Source organism: Hippichthys cyanospilos, chromosome 13 (assembly GCF_059441005.1).
Source record: "Hippichthys cyanospilos isolate Australia breed blue-spotted pipefish chromosome 13, RoL_Hcya_1.0, whole genome shotgun sequence".
NCBI lineage: Eukaryota > Metazoa > Chordata > Actinopteri > Syngnathiformes > Syngnathidae > Hippichthys > Hippichthys cyanospilos.
The window spans coordinates 1,892,847-1,917,554 of NC_142381.1; the positions used below are offsets into that span (position 1 = coordinate 1,892,847).

Consider the following 24,708-nt stretch of genomic DNA (forward strand, 5'->3'; position numbering starts at 1 on the left):
AGTGGGCGTGCGTGAGTGAAAGTAGGCATCATGTGTGCGTCTGATTGCAGAGGGCGCAGAGGTCCAGATGACGTGGCAGCAGCGCCTCGTCTAAATTTGGCTCGGGGGGGAGAAAAAAACAAAACGGAGCAGACAGGCTGGAAGTTGTTTTTCACCACTTTTTCCTCCTTTTTTTCCTTTATCGTTTTAAAGCCACACGTCACGGCAAGCCAAAGCAGCAACTCCTACGCCCGCCTTTTTTTTTTTTAAACGCGAGTCAGTCTTTAGCAAGTCGGAACAGACGCGTAAAACGTCAGGGCGCTTTTTGAAAAGCGGGAGCGGGGTGCGTGCGCCAAAAGCCGGAGGCAGAGCCAGTCAGTCCTACCTTTCCTTCCCTTCTACTTAAAGCAATTACAGGCCGGCGCCCACAACTGTAATGACAGTATGATGCGATGGCAGCGGAGCGGCAATAAAAAGCACCCGTGACAGATTAACAGTGTTGGGCCAACGCTGAGCTGTAATTAACCGGCAGATAAAGTGGCACGCTGACTGATGTCAAATGAAGGGAGGCCGCTTTTAAAAGGCTGCAATCAAATCATGTTTTTATTTTCTTCAGCATTTTCTGGGGGGAGGGGCATTCAAATGACTTTTTTTTTTTTTCCCGCCGCTAATGTAGTCATTATATCGTCTGGAAGCTGCCAGTGCACGTACAGTCGTCAATGTATAATCTGTAAATGTTTCTTACATGTCGGATGTGTTATAATTCATCACTATGGAAGTTTTGTTTTTCTTGTTCGGACTAAATTTACCTTAAGACTTTTTATACCCTCCTCAAAGACGCACCTGATTTCTAGCTGAACTTAAGTGGATATACTATACTATGCATTATATGCAGAAAGTTCAAGACTATTTTTTTTCTCATGCTTAGAACCCTGTGGTGGTGTAGTTGCAGTTTTTTACGAGCCACCAGGAGAAAATCTCACAGTAAACAAAAAGAGACAGTAGAAGATGCTATCAAAGTATTGATTGTGAATTGCTATTTTACTCACCACTAGGGGTCACGTTCCTCTAGTAAATGCAACAGGCACGTTACTGTTGTGTTGATGCTGAAAATATTGGTATGCATGTACAGAAAGATACTTTTTTTTTAACATTTTCAGTCAGCTTGAGTGTACTTTTATATGTACAGTTTTATTTAATGCTTCTATCAATCCTATTTTGGTAGCATTTAATGTTTTTTTTTTTTCAAATTATTTAAACACGACTGACAAAAAGCTGAGAAGCCGTTTTGCTCTCTTTGTCCACATGCTAAGCTAGTCTCGCTAACGTCAGCTTCAGCCTTGAGGATCGTTGTTATTTTTAGAATAAATTAAACGTGTCCCTCGCTTGCGTGTGTGTTTGCGCGCCCACTTTGGGTGAGAGTGAAATGGCTCTTATCCACAAGTCACACTCCCTTCCCCTTTCGGTAGCAGGCCGCCTCCCATCCTCCCACACACGGCGGCGGGCGCTGCTCCCCGGCCGGCCCCGCCTCCGGCTCTCCCTTCTCCGGGGCTGCGTGGCTCAGTCGGCGCGGCTCGCGATGGAGCTCCATCCCGCAGCAGGTCTGCACGCATACCAGCGGACCCCGCGCGATCTGCCCTAAAAGCGGCCCCTCCGCCACAAGGACTTCTTTCAGACATCTTTCAACTTTTTTTTTTTTTTTTTTCCCCAACCCGATGTTTTGATGTCCATGCTAGGGGCCGTTATTCGGTGTTTGTTTTACGACACAAATTAGACTTTTTACGACATAAATCAACACTTCCTGGTTGTCAAGCGACGCGTTGTTTATCTAGCGAGGATAATTAGTTTTTGTAGTAACAAATTCTTGGGGGAGTAATAAGAGCTTCTTGGGGTATTTTTTTTTTTTTTTTTTAACGAGAGACACGTCGCTGGTAGGGTTCTTGGAGCCGGCTATGTGGCCCCTTTGGCTCCGTGGATGTGTTTGTCGGAGGTGAGCAGCCAGGTGAGGTGACCTTATCATGGGCTGAGTTTTTTGTTTTTTTAATTCACTGAAGGCTGGGCACTGGAGGGCTGAACATACGTTGTTTAAAATTAATTATGTTTAATCAAGGTTAGGTGTTTATTACGTTTAATTGTCTAAATTTTAAGTGTTCGGCTCATTTCAAGGCGCTTTTGTATTTTGCTCGCTGTCTTAAATTAGCTTGGTGGAGGACAGTTGTACATAAAAAAAAAAACACTGGAGTTTTGTTATCTTTTTAGATAACAGTTGATTTTTTTTTAAAGATGATTAAATGTTTTTTGGGGAGTATTTGTTTATCGCGGTGCCTTCAATTGACAGGCGTTAGTGCTGGCTTGTAAGTCTCCCTTTCCTTCGGGAGCTTTTTTTTTTTTTTTTTCCTCCACAGTCCAAGTGCCCCCGCCGACATTCAGGGACTCTGTGTCGGGACAATGTGGCTGTCTCGCCTGGCTTTGCTGCTCCTCCTCCGGCTGTCGGTCGCGCTGGTCAAGGGCATCAACACTTGCGCCTTTATTAACTTGGACGAGCAAAAGTCGCGGCGAATCGAGGCGGTGCGCGGACAGATTCTCAGCAAGTTGCGCATCCAGAGCCCCCCGGACGACGACGACGACGAGGCGACGGCCGGCGCGGTTCCGGCGGAGGTCATGTTGCTCTACAACAGCACCCGGGAGCTGCTCAAGGAAAGAGCGAGTGTGGCCGACTCGACTTGCGAGCGCGAGAGCAGCGAGGAGGATTACTACGCCAAAGAAGTTCAGAGGATTGACATGCTGCCTCAGCGCACGCAGACAAGTGAGTCCATCTCGTCAAAATAGAAACCGATCGGGACGGCTCAGATCTGTTCTTCTTGCGCCAATTAACTTGTTTAGTCACCTGTTGCCATTACGTCCAAAGCCGCTGAATAGGTGAGGTGACGTTCTCTGACGTCATCTTCAGGCGACAGCAGCGTGCGGTGCTAATTAAAAATGGCAGCCTTGGATGGTTTGAAATCCGTGGTTTATTCTGCTCCGTTCTTATTCCGGAAAAAGACGTGCTTGCACTCGTTATTAAATTCTGAATTGCGAGATTTAAGCTAAGCCATGGAAAATTTACGAATAAAAAATATTTTAAATCAACATACGTTATTGTTGTTTGCACAGGATGTAGTTTTGTATAAATCAAAGTTAAATAAATGTTTGTTGGGTTTGTTACTCTGATTAAAATTGTAATGTCTAGAAATTGAGAGATTTTTAGTCGTATTTTCCGGCCCGACAAGGAAAAAATGAGGGCGAAGTAACATGTTTTATTCAAGCTTTAAAGGGGAAGTCAACCCAAAAATATTCTTTACAGTAATATCTTCTATGCATCCTCACAACTATAAAGACGGTATTCTGCTTAATATTGCATTTTGGGAGTATTAATAAAGCAACAAAATCCACTGGTTTCTATCCGTCTCAATGGGCTTGCCATTTTGCTACTTGCTGTCGACAGAAAATGACTTCACAGTGACTCAGGGCTCAGGTGATAACCAATCACAGCTAATCTTGCAAACGTTGCAGGAGGAGAAAACAGATGAGCCGTGATTGGTCAACCGTGATGTCATTTTCAGTTGGTCCAAAATGGCCGCCCCTTGGAACGGATAAAAACAGGTGTATTTTGCTGCTTAATTTACGTTACGTATTTAGACCAGTGAGGCCGCATAGATCACATTATGGGAAATAAATTAGTTGACTTTTATTTAGATAATGGCACCCTGAAGCTTAGTATTGAATAAAATATAAAAAAACAGCACAAGACTGACTGTACTTTCTCTCTGCCAAAGAAACGACAACATTTCCACGTAATTCAGTGAGAAAAAACAACATCGTTCTCCCCTTGACGTAAAGTAGATGTAAATGCGAGACTTACAAGCAAAAGATCAAAACAAAAACTCTCATGACACGCTCGGCAGATAAGATATACATCTCCCACTGTGTAATTAAGCAACGTATCATTTCACTCTAAATATGGCCAAGATAAAAGCAGTGAAAAAGAGTGTGATATTCCCTATACAGAACTGAAGGGGGTTGTCTCTGCGAGGGTCTTATTTGGACTTTTGCAAGGTTAAAAGGTCATGGAGTGTGCATCTGCTTTCTCCAGACATCACGTCAACGGCGGACGCGCGACTGAAATGCCACTAAATGTTAGGCTAGGAATGAAAGAAACACACACTGGCCTGGGAGGAATACGCCTGTTATGTAAGCGTGCAATCCGTGCAGTGTGACAATGGCCAAAGCCGCACCAGGAATTCGTTGCCTAACCGTCCTAACCTTTCATTTATTTGTCATCGCCGCTCATTATGGACTGCGTTGACCGTGCGAGTTAGCAGCTAGCCGTTTAGCGTTCTCATTGGGCTTTTATTCTTCTCCCTGCAGACGCGGTGCAACCGCTGCCGCTGGACCCGCATTACCGAAGCGTCCTGTTCGACGTGAGCGGCGTGGACCTGAGCAACGGCACGCTGGTCAAGGCCGAGTTCAGGATCTTCCGAGCCCCCAACCCGCAGGCACGGGCCTCCGAGCAGAGAGTGGAGATCTACCAGGTGGGGCCCGTCTTTAATTTCGGATCCAAAACGGGACCTTTTGAATGTGATTTTAGAGGGCGCGCAAAAATGCCCCAAAAGAAACGGACTGTTTTTATACCGAGTAAAATTCCATAGCAACCAGTACCAAAGGAAAAAAAGATAGTGACCTAAAATTTAAAAATAAATAAATCCAAGGACCCCCATTGCAGATGTTTGCAGAAACAAAACATAATTTAAGCTAAACATAAGGGCGCATAAGTGCCCCTTAAACGCATAAAATGATGTGGCGAGCCCCTGGGCTTTGAGTTGGACACTCGTGGCATAGATTTTACCATTTATATTAAACCAAATAAGGTTCAATATCTGTATTTGGATGTTAAATGGTTCTATTTGATGAAAATATTGTTGTAAAATTCTCTACATTCATATAAATCAAGCTATCTGAACGTATGCTAATGATGCAGACATTAGCTTCTTTTTCATTTGCAGGTAGTACTCACAATACTATGGTATTGTTTATACTATTTTATGTGGCACAAATGTAAAATGTTTTTTTTTATTGGTAACATTTTCTTGAAATTAAATCATGGGAAAAAAAAAAAAAGCTAAGCCACCTGTTATGGTGTGAGCTTCAGCCTCCATTTAGCGGCCGCTAGAGTGACACCCAAATGTGTCATAAAAAAAAAAAGAGAGGACTTTTTATACAGTGGTGTTGAGTTTGTCTAAAAGTAGATGCGAAAATGTCAACAATCTGCTGTGTCAAATGTGTTTTCTGGCTGCGGGCAAATATTTCACACCGCTCACAGAATTCCCAAGGAACGAGTCACCTTCATTTGCATGCCTCCTCAAGTATTTTTTTCTTTTTTTTTCTTTTTTTTATGAGCATGGAAGGTTAGCATGTTATTTAGGTCCAAATGAGTAAATGAGGCCGCAGTGGAAATGACTAGTCAAAAAGCAACACAGACCCATGCCAAGGACAAACACTTAACACTAAAATCCACATTTTATGGCTTCTTCAGAACTCTTGTGGAAATTCACCCGTCAGGTGTTGTTGTTTTTTTATTTTATTTTGTGCAAAATCCTGCACATTACATAGAATTCATGACGCACATTTTTACTGTATTTATTTTGTAAAATGCTTTTGAATTAAATCAATAGAATGTCACCTTTATCTATTTTTTAGGTATTATTATGGAAGGTAGCTGACACCCTTGACTAATGCTTATACAAGCGTACACAAGCCTTTTGGCACAAATGGCGGTAGAATATATTCTTTATCCTCTCCACCACAAAGAGTAAACGTGCTTTTGCTTTAGCTGCTGAAGCCGGACGAGGACAGCACATCCACGCAGCGCTACATCGACTCTCGGACCGTGCAGCCGCGGGCGAGGGGAGCCTGGCTCTCGGTGGACGTCACCGAAACGGTCAAGGACTGGGTGTCGGAGCCGGGTGGGCGTCGCCCGCTTTCTCTTCTGGCGCGGGAACGCCCGTAGGCCGTTTTACTCACGGGCGACTTTCCCTTCTTTCCTGTTGGCAGACAGCAATCTGGGCTTGAAGCTGGGCGTCCACTGTCCCTGCTGCACTTTTGTCCCCGCCACCAACAACATTGTGCCCAACAAGAGCGAGGAACTGGAGGCTCTCTTTGCAGGTTGGAAAACAAATATCTCAAGCAAGATAGCCATGCAGTTTGAAACGCCGCTGGCCGCTGTTCATTTACAGATATGTGATGGTTGTAATGGTAGCACGGTGGATTAGTGGTTTGCACTTTGGGGGGTTTGAATCTCAGTTGCAGCCTTCCATTGCGGAGTTTTGCATGCTAGGTTCACTAACCGCTCAAAATTGTCCAATGGTGTGTTTTGTGCCCTGTGATTGGTTGGTTGGCGTCCCTATTTTTCGGACTATAATTCGCATCGCACCAGCAAAACTTGAAAGATGGTATGAGGAAGATTTATATTTATTTTAAGAAAATAAATATTCAAAATGATTTTTAATAGCGCGCTGACACATACAATCATATATATATATACAGTACAATCAAATATATATCAAATCACACATTCAAACTATTATAGAAGATCTTTTATTCATAATTTTTATCTTTTTAATCCTATAATTTTAAAATACAGCCATCGATTAATATCTTTTAAGCTATATTTCATTGTTTCACAAAATGACAAATAGATATACAAATTAATTTTACTGGTGGATTGCCTCTTGATGGCTAGCAAAAAACTGTAATAAGTTGCACTGCACTATAATGTACAGGGCTCAAATCATGAGAAAAAAGTTGCGGCTTGTAGTCTGAAAATCAAGGCTTTTTTTTTCCCAATAGACAGATGATATTTATTATCTTTCCCTGTCATAAAAAGTGAAAGCCTAATTACAATAGCATTACACAAAATAACGCATCAAAACAGTGAATTTTCTCAAAAATACGGTGAAAAAAATGAATGCTTTGTGGTTTTTCATCCTCTAAAACTTTGCGTTTGCTTTCCTAAGTGCCCCCCCCCTCCTTATTGCCCAGTACACATTTTTCAGACAAACAAAAGACCAAAAAAAAAAAATCTGGCATTTATTTTTGTCACAAAAGAAAGAAACAAACAAAAAAACCTATAACTGCGAGCACTGCGATTTGTGTCCACTCTTGTGTCCATTTCGTCTCAGCAAGACTGCACAATCCCATTCCACCTAAACACATCAGACACCATTGCAATAGCCAGCGTGTCCTCCACCGCGGACATTAGTCGGGTAGCTCCAGCGAGTCCAAAGATCTCCCGCAAAAACCAACGTCCGCTGCAACGGACGTAAAACGTCCCATCGTGACGGGAGAACGCCGCAATGTAGCGACTCCCTAAAATAGTGGACGCAGCTGTCAGTATGATGCAGTACCCCGCTGCCGCCCGCCATAATAAACAGCTTGGGAAAGGAGCGTGTCCATTCAAACTTCTAAATTGAGAAGGCGCTCATTATGTCCTGTTTGGATACCGCGCGCGCCGTCAAAGTTGCTCAGCCAAACACGAGCGTCCGCAAATCAGGTGAGAAATGCGCCGGGCGGCAAATGAGCCAGGATTCCGCGTCGCGCCGGCTTCTTAAATAATGCCCGCGCTGTTCTCACACACACACTGACGCGCCGTTGAGCAACGCGCGCGCTTGCGCGGCTCCCCGTTTGCCCTCGGCTCCGTTTTTTTTTTTTTTTTACTCCCTTTATGTCAACAAAAAAGTATCAATGTTTGATTCTGCTGGAAGACAAGCGAGGCTCTTGTTTTTGCTCGACCGGCTGCAAACGCTCAAATAAACGTTGTGAAAAAGCCTCCTCGCGGCACGGCGTGCTAGCGTGCTAGCGCCTGCTAATTAGTCAAACGACTAAATGATGAGTGTGTTGTCAGTCTTGCGAGGAGTCATGAAGTCAAATATTTGACACGGCAAGGAAATCTGCCTGGGCCTGACTTCAAATACTTCCGCTAAGCCAGGGTTGTCCAAACTGTGGCCCCGGAGCCATTTGCGCCCCGCCATTCATTTTTCAGTGTCGTAAGCTAAAAATCACATTAGTTAATTTATTTACAAAATATGCACAAAAGGAAAGAATACACCGTTTTGCAAAGCAGTCACCATCACATAATTTAGCATTAGGTTGCCTCGTGTTCCAATTAGTTTGCTCTTAATTTGAAAGAAAAGCTATACTGTCCTTGTCCCTTCATTCAATCGGATTAAAACTTTAAAACAAGGAATACAGCCTTTTGCAAAGGAGTAACTATCACAATTTTGCAATCGGGTGCTTCATGTTCCAATTAATTTGCTCATAATTTGAAAAAAAAAAAACTTGTATCTGTCACGGAATGAATGTGGCTTAAAACTCAGTAAAAAGGCTACATTGTTTTGCAAAGGGGTCACTATCACATAATTTTGCAATGAGTTGCTTCATGTTACAATTAATTTGCTCAATTTGAAAAGAAAGCTGTACTGTTCCTCTCATTATTAAAGGAGACCAAAACAAGGAATACACCCTTTTGCACGGAGGTCACTATCGCTCTTTCGCAATAGGTTGCTTCATGTTCCAATTAATTTGCTCTTTATTCGAAAAGAAAGCTGTACTATTCCCGTCACTGCAATGAAAGCATTAAATGAGATTTCCTGTTGAACTCTCACGTACCTGCTGAAGTGCTGTCACGTTCCCCCATTGGAGAAGCACTGCTTTTGAGAATAACAGGAGAAAAACGCCCGGCAGTGTGAAGAGGTGCTTCCAGTGCACATATTTTGAAAAGAGCTTTTAATAATCGCTTATCTGTGAATGTTTCTTTTTGAATTAAATGACTAATCAACTCATATTGCAAAAATATACCAAGTAGTGAAGGCGCTGAAAAACGTTCTTTTGTTGGCCTAGGCGTGGATGACGAGCAGCTGCGCCAGCTAAAGAAGCAGAGCCAGGTGAAAGGTCAAGCGGACTTCAGCAGCAAGACGCCGCACCTCATCCTCACGCTGCTGCCTAGCGACAGAGTGGACAACCCGGTTAAGAGGAACCGCAAGAAGAGGGCGGCCGCCGCCACCGACGCTGCCACCTGCTCGCGGTAGGACTGCACTACTTTCTCGTTTTTTTATTATCGCCGTATTAGCCGCACTATAAGGTTTGAAGGGCGCACCTTCAACGAATGGCCTATTTGAAAACTGATTTCGTATACAAGGCGCACCGCTTTATAAGGTACGTAGAATAGAAGCCACGGTAGTGGCTGGGCTTGCGTTATGCATCCACTAGATGGAGCTGCGCTAAAGCGGATGGCAACACAACAATCAGAAACAGTCATAAAACAGTCATAACATGTTCGCGTACCATAAAAACCTTGTGACTTAGTGTTTTCCCGGAAGACATCAAATAATCTGTCCGAGCCCAAGTTTTATTCATTTCCTTTTTTTTGAACAGCAGCGCTCGACGTACATGATGCGGAAATGGCCGACTACGCGACCGACGATTGTTTAGACTGTCGCGTGTTTGGTCCGGCAGGCCGGCGTTGTCATTACGGCTTTCTTTCTTTTCGTCCCTTTCCCTCGACCCGACTCCAGCGGTTCCGAGTCGGGTTGCTGCCTGCGCTCGCTCTACATCGACTTCCGGCGCGACCTCAACTGGAAGTGGATCCACGAGCCCAAAGGATACAAGGCCAACTTCTGCGCCGGCAACTGCCCTTACCTGTGGAGCGCCAACAACCACTACAACATGGTGCGTTCACACACACTAGGGAAAAGATAGCGTCTACCAAATTTAGACTTACATGGACTTACATGGAACAAAAACATTAAAATTAAGGGGTGCTTGGATTCAATTTAGGGTGCTTGAGCACCCCCAAAACGGGCTGGAAACACAAGCTAAGTGTGGGCCAAAATGCTGCGTGCGCCAGATCCTGCCGCTGTACAACAAGCTGAACCCCGAAGCGTCGGCGTCGCCCTGCTGCGTCCCCCAGGAACTGGAGCCCCTCACCATCATGTACTTCATCGGGCGCAGCCCCCGCGTGGAGCAGCTCTCCAACATGGTGGTCAAGTCCTGCAAGTGTCGCTAAAGACGCGCTCCCTTTCAGACTGGAAATAAGTTCGCATACACACGCTGCATGCGCCAAGTATTCACAGCGTTTCACTTTTCAGTTTTCTTTAGCCTTATTCCCTTCAAGCTAGGGCTGGGCAATAAATCCAATTCATTTGTTTCATTTGTCATTTCAAAAATACAATATTTGAAAATCAGCTAACTTACAACCGAACTAACAAACTCATTCTTGCAAATGTCATAAGTTGCGCCCCCCCCCCCCCCCGGTGGTTTTCGGGACTCAAAAGAAAAATTCATTTTGCACCGCGTTGACGAGTTGCCGCTGAAAAGATGACGCAAAAATGCACGATAAAACATCTGACTTTCAATATGTCTAAAAATGACAATATTTCTCATTTTGAACGGCAGTAAATGAGCCTGACATGGGCTAAATTTTGCAAGCATATTGAAAGTCGTCATGTTTTGAAAATCTATGCAATATTTTAGCCTCCTGGTGTTTTTTTGCATACTTTTCCTTTAATATCACAAATCAAAAAGGTCTAAAATCCCGAGTGGGCTCAAAATTTCCCCCAGAGGTCAAAACGCCAATGTTCTTTTTCGTCCTAATCCGACGCTGTGAATACTTAGCAGATTCCTCCCCGTTCATTTTTGTCATGTCCACTCGTGACTTTTTACCGTAGCTGGGCTGGAGGCGGCGCCAGCCCGCTGCGGTCCGGTCCCCGAAATGCGCCCCGGCGTAAACAGGATGCCGAGGCTTTTTCACCAAAAGGCATCCGTTTAAAAGGCCTCCTCCTCCTCCTCCTCCTCGGCCGGGACTTGCGGTGGGAGGAGAGAGCGGGAGAAGGCCAGACGCCGGACGCAATTTGTCTGGAAGGCGGCGCTTTTTGCGGCCCCCGCCCCGCCCCCTTTGCCCACGTTTTCGGGGGTCCGGCGGCCCCGACGACTTTTCTTTCCTTCCGCCGTCTGGCCGCGCTCCTCCACCACACTTGAAACTGTGCGAATAAAAAGAAAAAAAAAAAAAGCCATCCACCACTTGTAAAAATAGCCTCTGGTATGCCGGCGGTTTCGCTCTCGTGAGGTCACGCGCGATCGCGCGGACGCTCGCGGAGCTGCCGAGACGCGGCCGGAGATTTTAGCCGAGTTATGCAACCGGAAAAAAAAAAAAAAAACAACTTTCAGGACTGGGCATTAAATAGACACATCCGCTCTGTGAAACCACATGTCTAAATACGCCGTCACAAAATGACATAAGAAATGCTTATGTGCTTATGCTATACGTTCACTTCATCATATATTCATTAAATCTCGTTTTTTTATATTTTCTCCAAAATATAATTTTCTGCATTTTATTGAATGTCTCCAACCAGATTTTCAAGTGCCCGTTGGCCCGATTTCCACAGAGCACTGAACGCGGCGTCGCGTCCGCTCGGCGAACAAAGATGGCGTCCGAAATGTGGGTGTGTGCTAAGATAGTTTGCCAAAATTCTAATGAGCGCTTTCGTTATGTCTGTTGAGTGGAAAATTTGTCAAACCTGGAAAAAAAAATCTCTAGGAAAGTGGAGAGTAAGGCTTTAAAAAATAAAATATAAAAAACGCTCATCCAAAGTAATGCTTTAGAAAAAACACACGTAAAAAAAACACACTTAAGGAAAAACAACCATGTATACTATGAGTTTTTCGTTTACAAAAAACAAACAAAAAAAGATCATGCATAGTAAGGGATGATCATTAATAGTAAGGCTTTAAAAAAAAATAAAGCAAACACAACCATGTCGTGTAAGTTTTTTTTTTCTTTTTTTAAACCGACCATGAATAGTAAAGCATTTTTTGTTTTCGAAAAGTGTCCTAAGGGTTTTTAAAACCAAAAAACAAAGACCATGTATAGTAAGGCTTTAAAAAACAACAACAACCATGCATAGTCAGGCTTTTTGAAAAAAGTAAAAGACAACTATGTTTAGTGAGTTTTTTTCTGAACAACCATGGAAGACTTTTTCTCCAAAAAATTAGTATTTAGTAAGGCTTTTTATTAAAAAAATTACCATGTATAGTAAGGCTTTTTGATCTTTTCATATATAGTAAGGCTTTAACTAAACAAACAAGACTTTATTGGGGGAGGGGGGTACCCTACCTTTAATAGTAAGGCTTAAAAAAAAAGAAAAAACGTGTTTAGTAAGCCTTTTTTCATTTTCTAAAAAAAAACGGCGTTTTTTATTGAAAACAATGACAACGAAACATGTTTTTTTGTAGATCTATCATGTGTAGTAACCCTACGCCACAGCCCCCCCCCCCTCCCCCCTCCTCTCCCCCTCCCCCCTCCTCTCCCCCTCCCCCCTCCTCTCCCCCTCCCCCCTCCTCTCCCCCTCCCTGAGCAAACTGACCATCCTTGCATGTGTTTGGGTTTTGCACTTAACTACCTCTTGCTAAATGCAACCTGCACTTATCCCACTTTTTTTTTTTTTTTTTTGGGGGGGGGCATTGCCACAAGCCTAAAATGTGCCTGAGAGGATATTAAAAAGGCCACTCGCACCTCATAACAAACACGTCACATGCAGAAAAAAGTTTGCACAAGTTCCCTTTTTAAACGCACGAGGGCGCCCGATTTCAGAGCGGCGCTTGACCGCAGCTCGTAAATTCACAAACGCGCCCTATTTAGGCGTCAAAGGCTCAAGTCCAAGCCGCGGCACGCAGCGTCGGGGTCAGCGAGGACTCGCCGAGGTCGGCGCGTCTGCAAAGGCCCCGGCTTCTCTCCGCAAAATGTCTGAGAATCGCTGATTTTCCATTTTTTTTTCACAAATCTGGAGGGGGAAAAAAAGTGCTTATAGCATCTCATGTCTGATTTATTCCGTTTTGGAACTAGCACTTCAAGGAAACTAACTGCGTGGAAAAATAAAAGTGGGCCGACGACATGGGTTTTGGGAAGGTAGGCTTTATTTTGACACTGTACACTAAATTAACGGCGACCCAAGGTGCCATTAGTTATATATATATATATATATATATATATATATATATATATATATATATATATATATATATATATATATATTTATATATATATATTTAATGAATGGATCATTTAAAAAAATAGCTCATTTTCTGCACTGTCAATTTTAAAAATTGCCCTGTTTGAATATGAGGATGAAAATTGACATTTAATAAAAGTACAATCATTAAATATATATATTTTGTTGTAATCTTTTGCCGGGCAAAAGAAAATGCCTTGAGTATGTAAATATGCAGTTTATAGTATAAATAACTTCCAGGTATGAACTGCATACTTGCAAAAATGGCAGAAAAATCATAGATACGATCATTTTGCCCTAGATGTAAGGGGGAGGGGGGGGGGGCTGTGGGCACCCATGTCCATCATGTAGCGCCGCCCCGCAAAAAAAATGCCGGGATCATATCAAAATGCAGTTTTTCAATCACAAATAACTGGCAGTTATCAAGGCGTTTCAAAAATACTGCACGCGTGTTTCTCCCGGATGATGGAGAACCTTCATAGAGGTCTCGCGAGAGTCTGTAAATAGAATTTTAAAACAAATTAAAAAGTATTTCCCCACAAAAAGGCTGACATCAAAGCGTCCGCGGCGAGTCCGGAGGCGGCGTGGGCGGATTGGAGGGCGGTCGCGATTCCCCTTGGGGCCTCCTCGCCCGCAGGGGGCTCCGCAGAGGGAGCGGCGCGGTCCTCGCGCCCCCGGGGCTCCCGGGCCGGCGCCGCCTCCTCTCGTCGGCGCTCTCGCTCAGCGCGTCCGACGACTCGTCGATGTACGCCAGGTTCTCGCCGAAGAAGTCCAGGAGGCCCGCGGAGTAAAGGGGGAGGGGGGGCGGGCGGGGGAGGGGACCGGGACCGGGCGGGGCTTTCTTCTCGCGGCTTACGACCTCCCCCTCCGGGTCCGTCCTGTCCGCTTCCGCCCGGAGCGCGCGGAGCTTGCGGAGAACCGAGAAGGACGACGACTCGGACGACACGTCGGAGCCGGAGTCGAAGTCGGACCCGGAGAGGGAGGCGTCCGGCCCGCCGCCTTCGGGGGAGTCCGGCTCGGAGGCGGACGCCGGCGCGGGGAGGGAGAAGGATCGCCTGAGCAGCTGGGGCAGGGAGCGGCGCGCCGCCTGCTGGCGCAGGGCCGCGGAGGGGCCCGACGGACGGGCCCTCGGGACGGTGCCGCCGAGGACCGGCCCGGGCTTGGTCGCCGCGGTCCACTCCAGGGAGGAGGCCGGTCCCTCCAGCCGGCTCAGGGAGCCCGACGGGCGCCCGTTTTCGGGGCCCCCCCGGGCCCAGTGGCCCAGGGTGACCTGGGCCCCGCGGCGGATGCGCCGGCGCTCGCTGCGCTTCCAGCGCCGGCGCTGCAGCAGGAAGGGGTCGTTGAACTCCAGCGGGTTGGGGATGCGGAAGTCCTTGGACATGTGCTGCGTCCAGTCGGTGGCGTGGGCGCGCAGCTCCTCCATCTGCCGGCGACACGGCAAACAAAACAAGACTTGAAACGTATGAAATAAAAAAAGACAACTCGTCCGTGAATACTGCAATGCTGAATGAAAGATGTGGAAGTATATTGAATGAAGTGGAATCATGTGGATGGACGTGGAGCGATCCATAAAGACACTGGAAGATTATGGAACGACATTGAATAGTACTACGTGATATGGATTGATGATAAAAATAGGGGATGGTACTGAATAACAAAATGATATGGAATTATGTTGAAATGGAATGATATTGTAAGATACTAAATACTGAACAATATGCTATGATGTGGATGGAGATGGACCTAAAAGATACTGAAAAACAATGAATGATATGGAAGATTATGGAGCAATACTGAATAGAAGTACTAAATACGAAATGATGTGGTATCATGTAAAAAGATATAAAATGATACTAAAACACAAAAATTGGTCCTGAATAATACTAAATGATATGGAATGTTACTTTAAGATACAAAAATCTGAACAATATGGTATCATGGAAGAAAATGAAATGTTAAATGATGTGGAATGACACTGAATAATAGCGAATGATACGGAATGACGAAAAAGATGGAATCAGAAAGGTACAAAATTATACACAATTATACCGAAAGACGAAAAAAAATCAAGGCTTCTGAGCTTTTTTTTTTTTTTCAAAACAACTCTAACGTGTCAGGAGGCGTGACTCAGTGAAAGGTCATAGGAAAGGTCAGCGCGCGAGACCTCGGCGCGCGTTCGCTTGGAGAGCACCCGCAGCCAGTTGGCAATCATGGTGAGGATGGAGGCAAAGTAGGCCAGGCCGAAGACGATCCACAACCACACCAGAGGCTTGAAGAACAAAGCGCCGGCGTGACTCCCGTCTGAACACACGCACATGTTAAACAAAAAAAATCCCTCAACTGTACAGCGGACCCCCGGGTTACAGCGTCCCTGGCTTATGTTTTTTTTCCATGTTGCGATGCGGAACACTGAGTTTTTTCATCCCCTCCTTAGGGTATTTTCCCGGTTTTGCGACCAAAACAACTGTCATGACCCTAGGGGCTTGGCTGTATTTGTGTTGTTATGTTTCCATCTGCAGGCGTTTTTAAGTAACTGCACTTATTTTCTGTTCTGTTGCCAAACTGCCTCCATGCAACGCGTCACTACTGCCGGTCCGCTATCGGTCGGCCTCACTCGTTTCAAAATGGCGGAAGGGTAAAGCTCTGTTCTATTTAACGCAGCCCGACCGCGGACCTGATTCATCCGGTAACACGGGGGCCCGCTGTAAGGAAAGTAAGCCATTTGAAATGCGCAAATCCCGAGGCGCCCCCACCCGGCACGTAGTCGCCGAAGCCCACGGTGGTGAGCGTGATGACCACAAAGTAGAGGGACTCCAGGAAGGACCAGTCCTCGGACTTCTGGAAGACCACGGTGGGCACGGCCAGGAAGATCAGGCAGCCGATCAGGATGGAGAGCACGGCCGAGATCACGCGCACCGTGGTGGCTCGCACTCGCCGCTTCTGTCGCGCCGGCCGGACGTTTTGTTCAGAGCCGAGCCGCGCCCGCTTGGCTTGGCTTCGCCGCGCCGCGCGGGCCATGGCCGCTCACCAGGAAGAGCGCCTCGATCTTGGCCACGGCCTTGCGCAGCACCGTGCCCATGTGGTCGCCCACCCCGGCCAGCAGGATGCCGAACATGGGGATGCCCACCAGGGCGTAGCACACGCAGAAGAGCTGGCCGTACCACGTGCGGGGGGACAGGTTGCCGAAACCTGCGCGCGCCCGGAGGGGAGGCGGCTCAAGCGCTGAGGGGGGCGGTCCGGCGGACGCGGGGGCGGGGCGTACCGATGGTGGTGATGATGGCGCCGCAGAAGAAGAAGGCGGAGGCCACGTCCCAACGCGTGCTGAAGTTGCTGGACAGGCTGCCCACCTCCAGGCCCGCTTCCACCGCCGACGCCACTTCCTGCGTGCGACAAACACGGATATCTCCGCAACAACGGCGGGTGGCGCTGAAAATAAAACGCCCACCGCAAATCGCAAAAAAATCACCACGACCGCACTCAATAATTTGCGTTCGGGTTAAGGGCTTAAAGTAGACGTTAAATCTTATGAATAACCACGTACATATGTGTATACATCTATTTATATAGACATAAATATACAGTTATATGTGCACATACATAAACGCATATTGATTGTTGTTTTTGTAGCAAAGCATTTAAAATAGTTTGAAAATACGCTAGCATTAGAGGCCATGTCAAATAGTCATGGCCCATAACATTGTCAAAAAAATTTTATTGGGGCGGGGCCTGCGCCCCATTATGTATAAAAATTGTGAAAATGCGATCATAGCAAATGTAACAACGCTGCATATTTATGTAATTGAAATATTTATGATGTCATAATTAGACTTTTGAAGACTTGCAAAATGGGAGTCCAGGCTAAGCCAATCATGGAAGTCATTGAAAGGTTTGCACGTTGGCCGCTGGCGCCACCTGGTGGTTTTGGGCTGTCAACACAGGAGTTTTTATTGCGCCCCGTTTACCAGGTGCCATCGAAAGGACGAACGCAAAAACTGAGGGAAACGCATCGGCTACTCCATATTTTGAACGGCAGTAACCGAGCCTGACATGGGCTCAATTAGACACCTATTGGGCGTACCTCCGCAAGCGTTTTGAAGGAACTGCAGCGCGGCATATGGAAAGTCGTCGCGTTTTGACAATCCATGCGACGTTTTAGCCCCCTAGTCTTTTTTGTATCGCGCATGATAGAGCCGCAAAGTTAGGTAAGAAAGGGCGGGCTACCTGGACCAGCTTGTAGAATTCCCGCTGGCTGACGCAGGAGTGGTTGTGCAGGAATTTGTTTTTGGCGGCCAGCAGCTCGTGGAACTTGAGGCTCTCGGCGGGCGCCTCCAGGTTCTGGAAGACCAGCGCCCCCATGCCCAGGTACAGCACCACCCCCAACAGGAGGGCCAGCAGCGTGGTGCAGCGCATGCTCCCTCCGGGGTCAAAGGTCGCTCCCGCTCAGGATACGCAGCTGCGCATAAACAGGAAGTTCCTCGTAGCCTGACGGCCTGACGTTTATTGATGCGTGCGTGCGTCACGCCGGCCGCGCGCTGGGCAGGAAGCCCCCGCCCCCCCAAGGATGTTCCCAGGAGCGCTAGGTGACAAGTCACGCGTTGGTGATGTCATGGCGACGTGGCCGTTTCACCCCTCGCTCAATTCCCGCCCGCTTGCCGTTCCACGGCTAATTTTAGAGATGTTCCACACCGCTTTTTTTGCCCCAAACCGCAACGGGGGGGGCTCAACTCCTGCTTGGTCACGGGTACCGATACCAAGTTCCGATACTGCCGACACTTTTGATACAGAAAATTCCTAAAAAGAAAACTATGCTTTGCTATTAAGGAAAGAACAATATATTTAAATAGCAAATAGTATTTGATTGTAAAACTGCTATCGATACCTTGAAATAAGGCCGGGTATCGCTGATACTTGATATCTATCTCCGCCGATATCGCAGCTTCGGGTACTTTCCGATTAAATTTCAATCCGATAAAATACCACACCCCCATAAAATTGTATCGCACTGTACTCTAAGCTGCGATATCGGTATCGATGGGTGAATACTGATACCAGGTATCGGTATCAAGCCAACACAAAATATCGCTACATTTTGATTCATTCAATTCCAAAGACATTTTTTTGCGTTTTTTAAGAGTCCAGACAATCAACCTCCACATACTTATTTATTTCTATGTTACTGAAAATGGCTGGTACTAAACGAAGTACTACTGTGATCGATTACTTTAGGTAATTGAGTATTAAAGTAATCAATCACTTTATGCATTTAAGGTAATTGATTACTGTAGGTACTTAAGTAATTTAACTGATTACTTTAGGAATTGAATACCAAAAATCATTAGTTATACTTTAGTATCTGAGGTAATCGATTACTTTAGTACTTTAATAACTTTAAATAGGTAATCAATTACGTTTTTGCCTTTAATTCACCAGCTGTGTTCTTTAGTGAAACACTTAAGGTTTGGGGGGGAAAAAAAAAGTATGAACTGAACTTGGAAAAACTGTACTTAGACTGGAAAAAAAAATGTAATTTTTCTTTCGGGATTGAATGAGATGCCATTAATTTTTTTGCAATTTTAGTCTAGAATAATACTTTCTTTTTTTGGGGGGGTTGCGTATCAACGATATCAACTCTTGGTATCCGCGACGACTCAAGACAAGTATCGTTCTTAAAAAAAGTGGTATCGAACATTTCGAAATATCCCTACGGTATCGGAGGTGGAAAAGTTGGTATCGGGGCACGCCTGGGAGATTGACAGTCGACTTCAAATGCATTTGAACGTCCGTTTTGGACTGGGTGCGCCCCGCCATTGACTGTCGATTGTACCCCAAAATAAATCCAGGTCAAGCGTGACAGAAAACGGGTGCCTGCTAATCACCCTGTGTTTTTGCTTCCTCTGGATTTCTATGCAATTTCCTTCCAAGATGGCAGATAACGGCGGGCGGGCACCATTGCCCCTTGATTCGTTTTGCAGCTGAAGCCGTTTGACTTCACCTTTTCTCACACGGCGCTTCAGGTTCACAATGAAAAGTGCGAAATAGTCCGAGCGGGACAGGAAGCGCTCGTGACGCCGCGCTGACGTTAAGACGGCGATTCCCGAGCGGCGCGGCGCTGGAAATCATCCAATTTCACTTCTTTGCTTGGAAAAGGTTTTTTTTACCGGCTTCCTTGGCTTCAACGCGACATTTTCTTCCCGCACTGAATGCACGCAAAAAGTGGCACTGGAATGTCTTCAAACAGCAAACTCAACAATTCGGTTCAATCGGAATTTTTAATCAGTGAATTAAGTACTTTAGTCTCTTAAGTACTGTATTTTCCGCACTATAAGGCGCACCTAAAAGCCTTATTTTTTTTTAAAAGCTGATGGTGCGCCTTATAATCGGGTGCGCCTTATATGTGGATCAATATTGAGATTGGGACTAGTAGATGGGGAATGAAGTAATAAAATAAGCTTTACCTGTTTCTTTGGTGTGTTTAAATATGTCATTAATTGAGGGTGCGCCTGATAACCCGGTGCGCCTTATAATCGGGTGCGCCTTATATGTGGATCAATATTGAGATTGGGACTAGTAGATGGGGAATGAAGTAATAAAATAAGCTTTACCTGTTTCTTTGGTGTGTTTAAATATGTCATTAATTGAGGGTGCGCCTTATAATCCGGTGCGCCTTATATGTGGATCAATATTGAGATTGGGACTGGTAGATGGAGAATGAAATGATAAAGTAAGCTTTACCGTTTTTTTTGGTGTGTTTAAATATGTCAGTAATTGAGGGTGCGTCTTATAATCCGGTGCGCCTTATATGTGGATCAATATTGAGAAGATGGGGAATGAAGTGATAAAGTAAGCTTTACCGGTTTCTTTGGTGTGTTTAAATATGTCATTAATTGAGGGTGCGCCTGATAATCCGGTGCGCCTTATAATCGGGTGCGCCTTATATGTGGATCAATATTGAGATTGGGACTGGTAGATGGGGAATGAAGTGATAAAGTAAGCTTTACCTGTTTCTTTGGTGTGTTTAAATATGTCATTAATTGAGGGTGCGCCTTATAATCCGGTGCGCCTTATATGTGGATCAATATTGAGATTGGGACTGGTAGATGGAGAATGAAGTGATAAAGTAAGCTTTACCGTTTTTTTTGGTGTGTTTAAATATGTCAGTAATTGAGGGTGCGTCTTATAATCCGGTGCGCCTTATATGTGGATCAATATTGAGAAGATGGGGAATGAAGTGATAAAGTAAGCTTTACCGGTTTCTTTGGTGTGTTTAAATATGTCATTAATTGAGGGTGCGCCTTATAATCCGGTGCGCCTTATATATGGAAAAAGATTGAAAATATGGAATGAAGTAATAAAGTAAGCTTTACCTGTTTCTTTGGTGTGTTTAAATATGTCATTAATGGAGGGTGCGCCTTATAATCCGGTGCGCCTTATATATGGAAAAAGTTTGAAAATATGTCATTAATTGAGGGTGCGCCTTATAGTGCGGAAAATACGGTAATCATTTACTGAAAATACTTTGGCACAATAACTCCATTTTGCCATTTTGAAGCTGATTTTAAGCAAAAAAAAAAAAGTACAACACATGGTAGGAACAGTGACTATCGCCACCCATGGCAGGGAGGGGTACTACATCAAACGCAGAAGTATTCGGAGTATTCATAGTGATTTTTCTCAGCCGACCTGCTGGCAAACGACGCAAAAGACTGACTTATTGTCCGGTAAAAAAACCAAAACAATTGCGCCCACTGGCGCCCGCACGATCAACCCGAGCGCAGATTCCCGTCTAGATATTTGTTCCCGAATGAAAAAGGCGCGTCTGGCTTGACCGAAGAGGAACACAGACGTCAATGAGGAGCGTACCTCCAGGCTCCCGAGTCAGGAGTTCATCCCATGTTAGGTCAGCTGACGAGCGCCGCGGTCCTGGGCAAAGAAGACCATTCAGTCGGACGTCAGCGCGTTGGAAAAACTTGGCGCGCGCCACCCAACACAAGGCCAGACTTTGTCGCGTTTTAAAAAAAGAAAAAGGTCGGAGTCTTAAGGCCACTTTTTTTTTTTTTTTTCTTCTCTACCTCAGCAATGGAACCCGTTGTGCGGGTCTCCCACGTGGAGCTTTGACAATGACGTTGGCCAGAGTCCCGCACACTGTTAGCATTCAGCGCTAACGCTTTGCCCTATTGCGACAGCGACTAGTTAAGTTTGCCATTGTTCGCCGGCGACGGAGGAGGCCCATCTCGCCAGAAGATAAACGAGGGAGCAGGTGGGCCGGCCGAGGCTAAATCGCCCCACGAGCGCGGGACACGGGAGGGAAAGCAAAAGTTCACCTTTTATTTTTAGGAGCTCCTATTAACCCTAAATGGCAATGTTGGGATTTTGCCCGTTGGATTTTATTGCCTCGGCTTTTTATTGATTGCCGTCGCTTGCTTTGGCGACCGCAACTGAATCGTTGGTTCCGCGGGAACTCATTCAATGCCGGGGACGTGTTTTTAGGTTTTTTAAGAGTCCGGACATTAAATCCCAGATAGCTAAGGATTAAACCCTTAAATAGGATAGCGTTTTTTAGTTGGTTTTTTTTTTTTTAAATGCATCAAGGACAATAATTTTCAGAAGTATTAAATCGATACTTGAGTATCTTGGATTGGACGTCTCGACGCTTAACTCTTTCAGTGCCGTGGACGTAAATTTTCGGCGTTTTAAATAGTAATAATAATGAATAGTAAAATTAGATGTGATGAGGGAAAAAAATAAAAATAACAATAAATATTGCAGAGCTATTTTTTGACTCAAATAATACTAGTTTTGAAAGAAAAATTATGATAAATTATATTAAAGTATCAATATTATATGTTATGGTTTGATGAAGTAAAGAATAAATCCCGTGCAAAATTTCGTTTCTAGTTTCAAATTTGTCAATTTTTCAAATGGCAAAGTGAATTAAATGAATTTATTGACCAGCCTAAAAAACACGATTTGAACCCGTTTTGGTATTTGTCCATTTTATGGACTTTTATTGTGTAAAGAGGGGCGACAAACTCAAAACATTATGGATATCAGGTAGTATAATAATAAAATATTACAAGTTATTATTGCGTCACTTTCTATAACATTTAATTTCTCACTTATGTTATTTTTACAGGGGTACAATTTGAGGATATTTTTATGTAACAGTTTATTTGTCCGATTGAAATCAGATTTTGGCTGCTGCTTATAGACATCCAAATTGAGTAATTCCCTTGAGGAATTCACACGCTTTTGTCCGCCATTACGCAAAACTATTCAACATTGTCGAGCGACTTACCAAGAAAAACGGGCGCAACGCCACGTTATCAAACGAGGGGAAAAAAATCATGCGGCTGCTGCAATGCTAATATTTTTGGAAACAATATTAAAAAATTAAATGCTGAGCTACATACGTATTTTGAAAAATAAATATAAATAAGCGTTGCGACAACTTCACAGTCAAACCGATTTGAAAACAGACAAAAGGGGAATACAGCATTTGCATCTGAATGAATGAAATAAAAACGGTCCTACCTCAACTTTGGTGAAAGTGGACTCCAGCTCGGTCCAACTTGCAAAGGCGCGCTTCTGCGTCCCGCCGTCACTCGCTCTCAAATGTGTGTGTGTGTGTTGTGAACATGCGTGTGTGTTTTCTCCTTGGAAGGTGTTTCCCCATTCTTGAGAGCCTACATCACTCTGACAGTGGGACAAAACTGGAGGAGGACATTACAGCCTCCGCAATTTCCTGACATGGAGATGTGTGAGTGTGTGTGTGCGCGTGTGTGTTTATCGCGAGGGGTGGGGAAACAAATAAGTGACACTTGGTGTTAGAAGTGAAGATATATATACATATATATATAACTTGTAAGGCTGAATTGAGCACTAATGTGAATATTTGGTGGAATAAAGATCTAATGTGTGTGTGTGTGTGTGTGTGTGTGTGTGTGTGTGTGTGTGGGGGGGGGGGGGGTCATCAAGATATTCTACTTAAATACTTTGGAGGCGCCAGCTCACAGAAGTTGGAGCAGGGGGAAAAAAAAAACAGGACAAAAACAGGCAAAATGTATATTAGCTATGGATTGTTTGATATCCGCTTGGGCTGCAAGATGGCCGCCCCCCGGAAATAAAATCTTGATTTTTCTCCATCATTCTGTACGATTAAGATTTCAATTGGGGGGTGGAAGAGATAAACTCAACTAATATTATGTTAAAGGATAGATTTATTTTTTTAAAAATCCTGTGGAATATATTTAAACAAAAATTATGAATTTAAAACCGGTTTTAGAGTTTTAGAGAAAAAGGCTTTGTTTTTGCCATGTGAAGTGGCATTGTGATGAAATAAGGACGGGCATCTTTTTTTAGACGCTGATGCACTTGGGTTTGCCTGTTTAAATAAACCTTTAACATTGTGACTTTTTTATGGGAAAAAAAAAATCCAACAAAATTTTTTTACTTTACTGTACATGGCCATTTTTTTTTGCAAAAACCAAAACAAAACAAAAAAAAACAACAACTGTATATGGTTGATTTTTTAGAAAAACAAAAAAGCCTTCCAATACATGTTCATTTTTGGTGGGTAAAAAAGCACCTTACTATACGCTGTTGTTTTTTTGTGGAAAAAAAAAAAAAAGTCTTTCTATTCCTTGCATTAATGTTAAAAAGGACAGTTTTATTTTATTATTTAAAAATCGTTAATGAAGGAAAATATATGTGGGGAGGAAGTACTGTCTTTTTAATGAAAATTGACGCAAATAAAAGGAAGACTATATTTTACAAAAGATTTACAACTAATATGTTCCAATTAGTTTTCTTTTATTTCGAAAATATCGTTTTCCTGTATCAGCGTTGAAATGCATTAGGTGCAAAAAAGAAAAAAAACTAGAGCAAAATATTATTTATTTATGTATATATATATAAATGCTGTAAAAAAAATGTTTTTAAAAGATGTTTTTTTTACTTAGGGAAAATTAATGTTAAAAAGGACAGTTTTAGGTATACTTATAGAATTTTTATAAATCCTAATCTTATTTATGTTCGGCGTGGCAAGTGAGGGGGCGCAAAAAGTTTTCTCCTTCCTGGTGGTGTCCTCCAAACTGGGAGATGATTGGACGAAGCTTGACCAATTGAAATCAAGTTGCGATGCTTGGCACGCCCTCCGGGCTTTTTTCTTTGTTTTTGTTTTTGTTTTGTTTTTTTGGGGGGGGGAGGGGGGCACACAAGATGTTTTTTTTTTTTTTTTTTCAAATCAAAACCACATTTCTTCACTCATGCTAGCCAAACGGACTTTGCATAATTCTGCTAAGCGGCGAAGCACACTAAAGTTGGAGAAGAGCGTGAAACATGGGGCCGCCGGTTATCTGATGGTATTGGACGAGGGGGGCGGGACTGATAAAAAAAAAAAACGGCGCGGGCTTTCTGGAAGCAGCCGCCAGCGCATCAAAAGCCGAGCGCTCCACATCATCGCCATACATGGAGCGGAAAGCAGGTTAGCCGCACCACGGCCCTTACGCACACTCCCACTCCCACGCGCGCGCGCCACCCGCGAGACCGCATGTTTGAAAACATAGCTAACCTCCTACACACACGCTATACTTTCACACGAGGCGTTCGAATAAACACCGAAAACACA

At 44.4% G+C, this 24,708-nt stretch overlaps 2 protein-coding genes across 3 annotated transcripts; one reads left to right on the plus strand and one right to left on the minus strand.

The window, feature by feature from the left end:
- The first annotated feature begins 1,538 nt into the window (after positions 1 to 1,538).
- Positions 1,539 to 12,268, plus strand: tgfb5 (transforming growth factor, beta 5). Of its 2 annotated transcripts, none has more exons than XM_088432189.1 (8): positions 1,539 to 1,981; positions 2,385 to 2,785; positions 4,387 to 4,550; positions 5,849 to 5,981; positions 6,070 to 6,180; positions 8,914 to 9,097; positions 9,588 to 9,741; positions 9,920 to 12,268. In XM_088432189.1, the coding sequence occupies exons 2-8, from the start codon at positions 2,428 to 2,430 to the stop codon at positions 10,076 to 10,078; spliced, it is 1,263 nt and encodes a 420-aa protein (XP_088288315.1). In that variant the 5' UTR covers positions 1,539 to 1,981; positions 2,385 to 2,427; the 3' UTR covers positions 10,079 to 12,268. The 2 variants fall into 2 exon arrangements, with proteins under 2 accessions (XP_088288315.1, XP_088288316.1); XM_088432190.1 differs by having other exon boundaries at positions 1,539 to 1,969; positions 2,584 to 2,785.
- Positions 12,269 to 13,108: 840 nt separating this feature from the next.
- LOC148413404 (potassium channel subfamily K member 2-like) lies at positions 13,109 to 22,975 on the minus strand. The gene is made up of 8 exons (XM_088432250.1): positions 22,614 to 22,975; positions 20,943 to 21,002; positions 17,304 to 17,535; positions 16,345 to 16,462; positions 16,111 to 16,271; positions 15,836 to 16,022; positions 15,247 to 15,383; positions 13,109 to 14,505 (listed from the first exon to the last, which is right to left on the minus strand). The coding sequence occupies exons 3-8, from the start codon at positions 17,490 to 17,492 to the stop codon at positions 13,636 to 13,638; spliced, it is 1,662 nt and encodes a 553-aa protein (XP_088288376.1). The 5' UTR covers positions 17,493 to 17,535; positions 20,943 to 21,002; positions 22,614 to 22,975; the 3' UTR covers positions 13,109 to 13,635.
- Between the last annotated feature and the right edge of the window lie 1,733 nt (positions 22,976 to 24,708).

Coding starts and splice junctions, on each gene's coding strand:
- tgfb5 (XM_088432189.1), top strand. CDS start 2,428: ATGTGGCTGTCTCGCCTGGCTTTGCTGCTCCTCCTCCGGCTGTCGGTC. Junction 2,786..4,386: donor GCCTCAGCGCACGCAGACAA/GTGAGTCCATCT, acceptor TTCTCCCTGCAG/ACGCGGTGCAACCGCTGCCG. Junction 4,551..5,848: donor AGAGAGTGGAGATCTACCAG/GTGGGGCCCGTC, acceptor CTTTTGCTTTAG/CTGCTGAAGCCGGACGAGGA.
- LOC148413404 (XM_088432250.1), bottom strand. CDS start 17,492: ATGCGCTGCACCACGCTGCTGGCCCTCCTGTTGGGGGTGGTGCTGTAC. Junction 16,023..16,110: donor AGATCGAGGCGCTCTTCCTG/GTGAGCGGCCAT, acceptor CCGGCGCGACAG/AAGCGGCGAGTGCGAGCCAC. Junction 14,506..15,246: donor CCAAGCGAACGCGCGCCGAG/GTCTCGCGCGCT, acceptor TGTCGCCGGCAG/ATGGAGGAGCTGCGCGCCCA.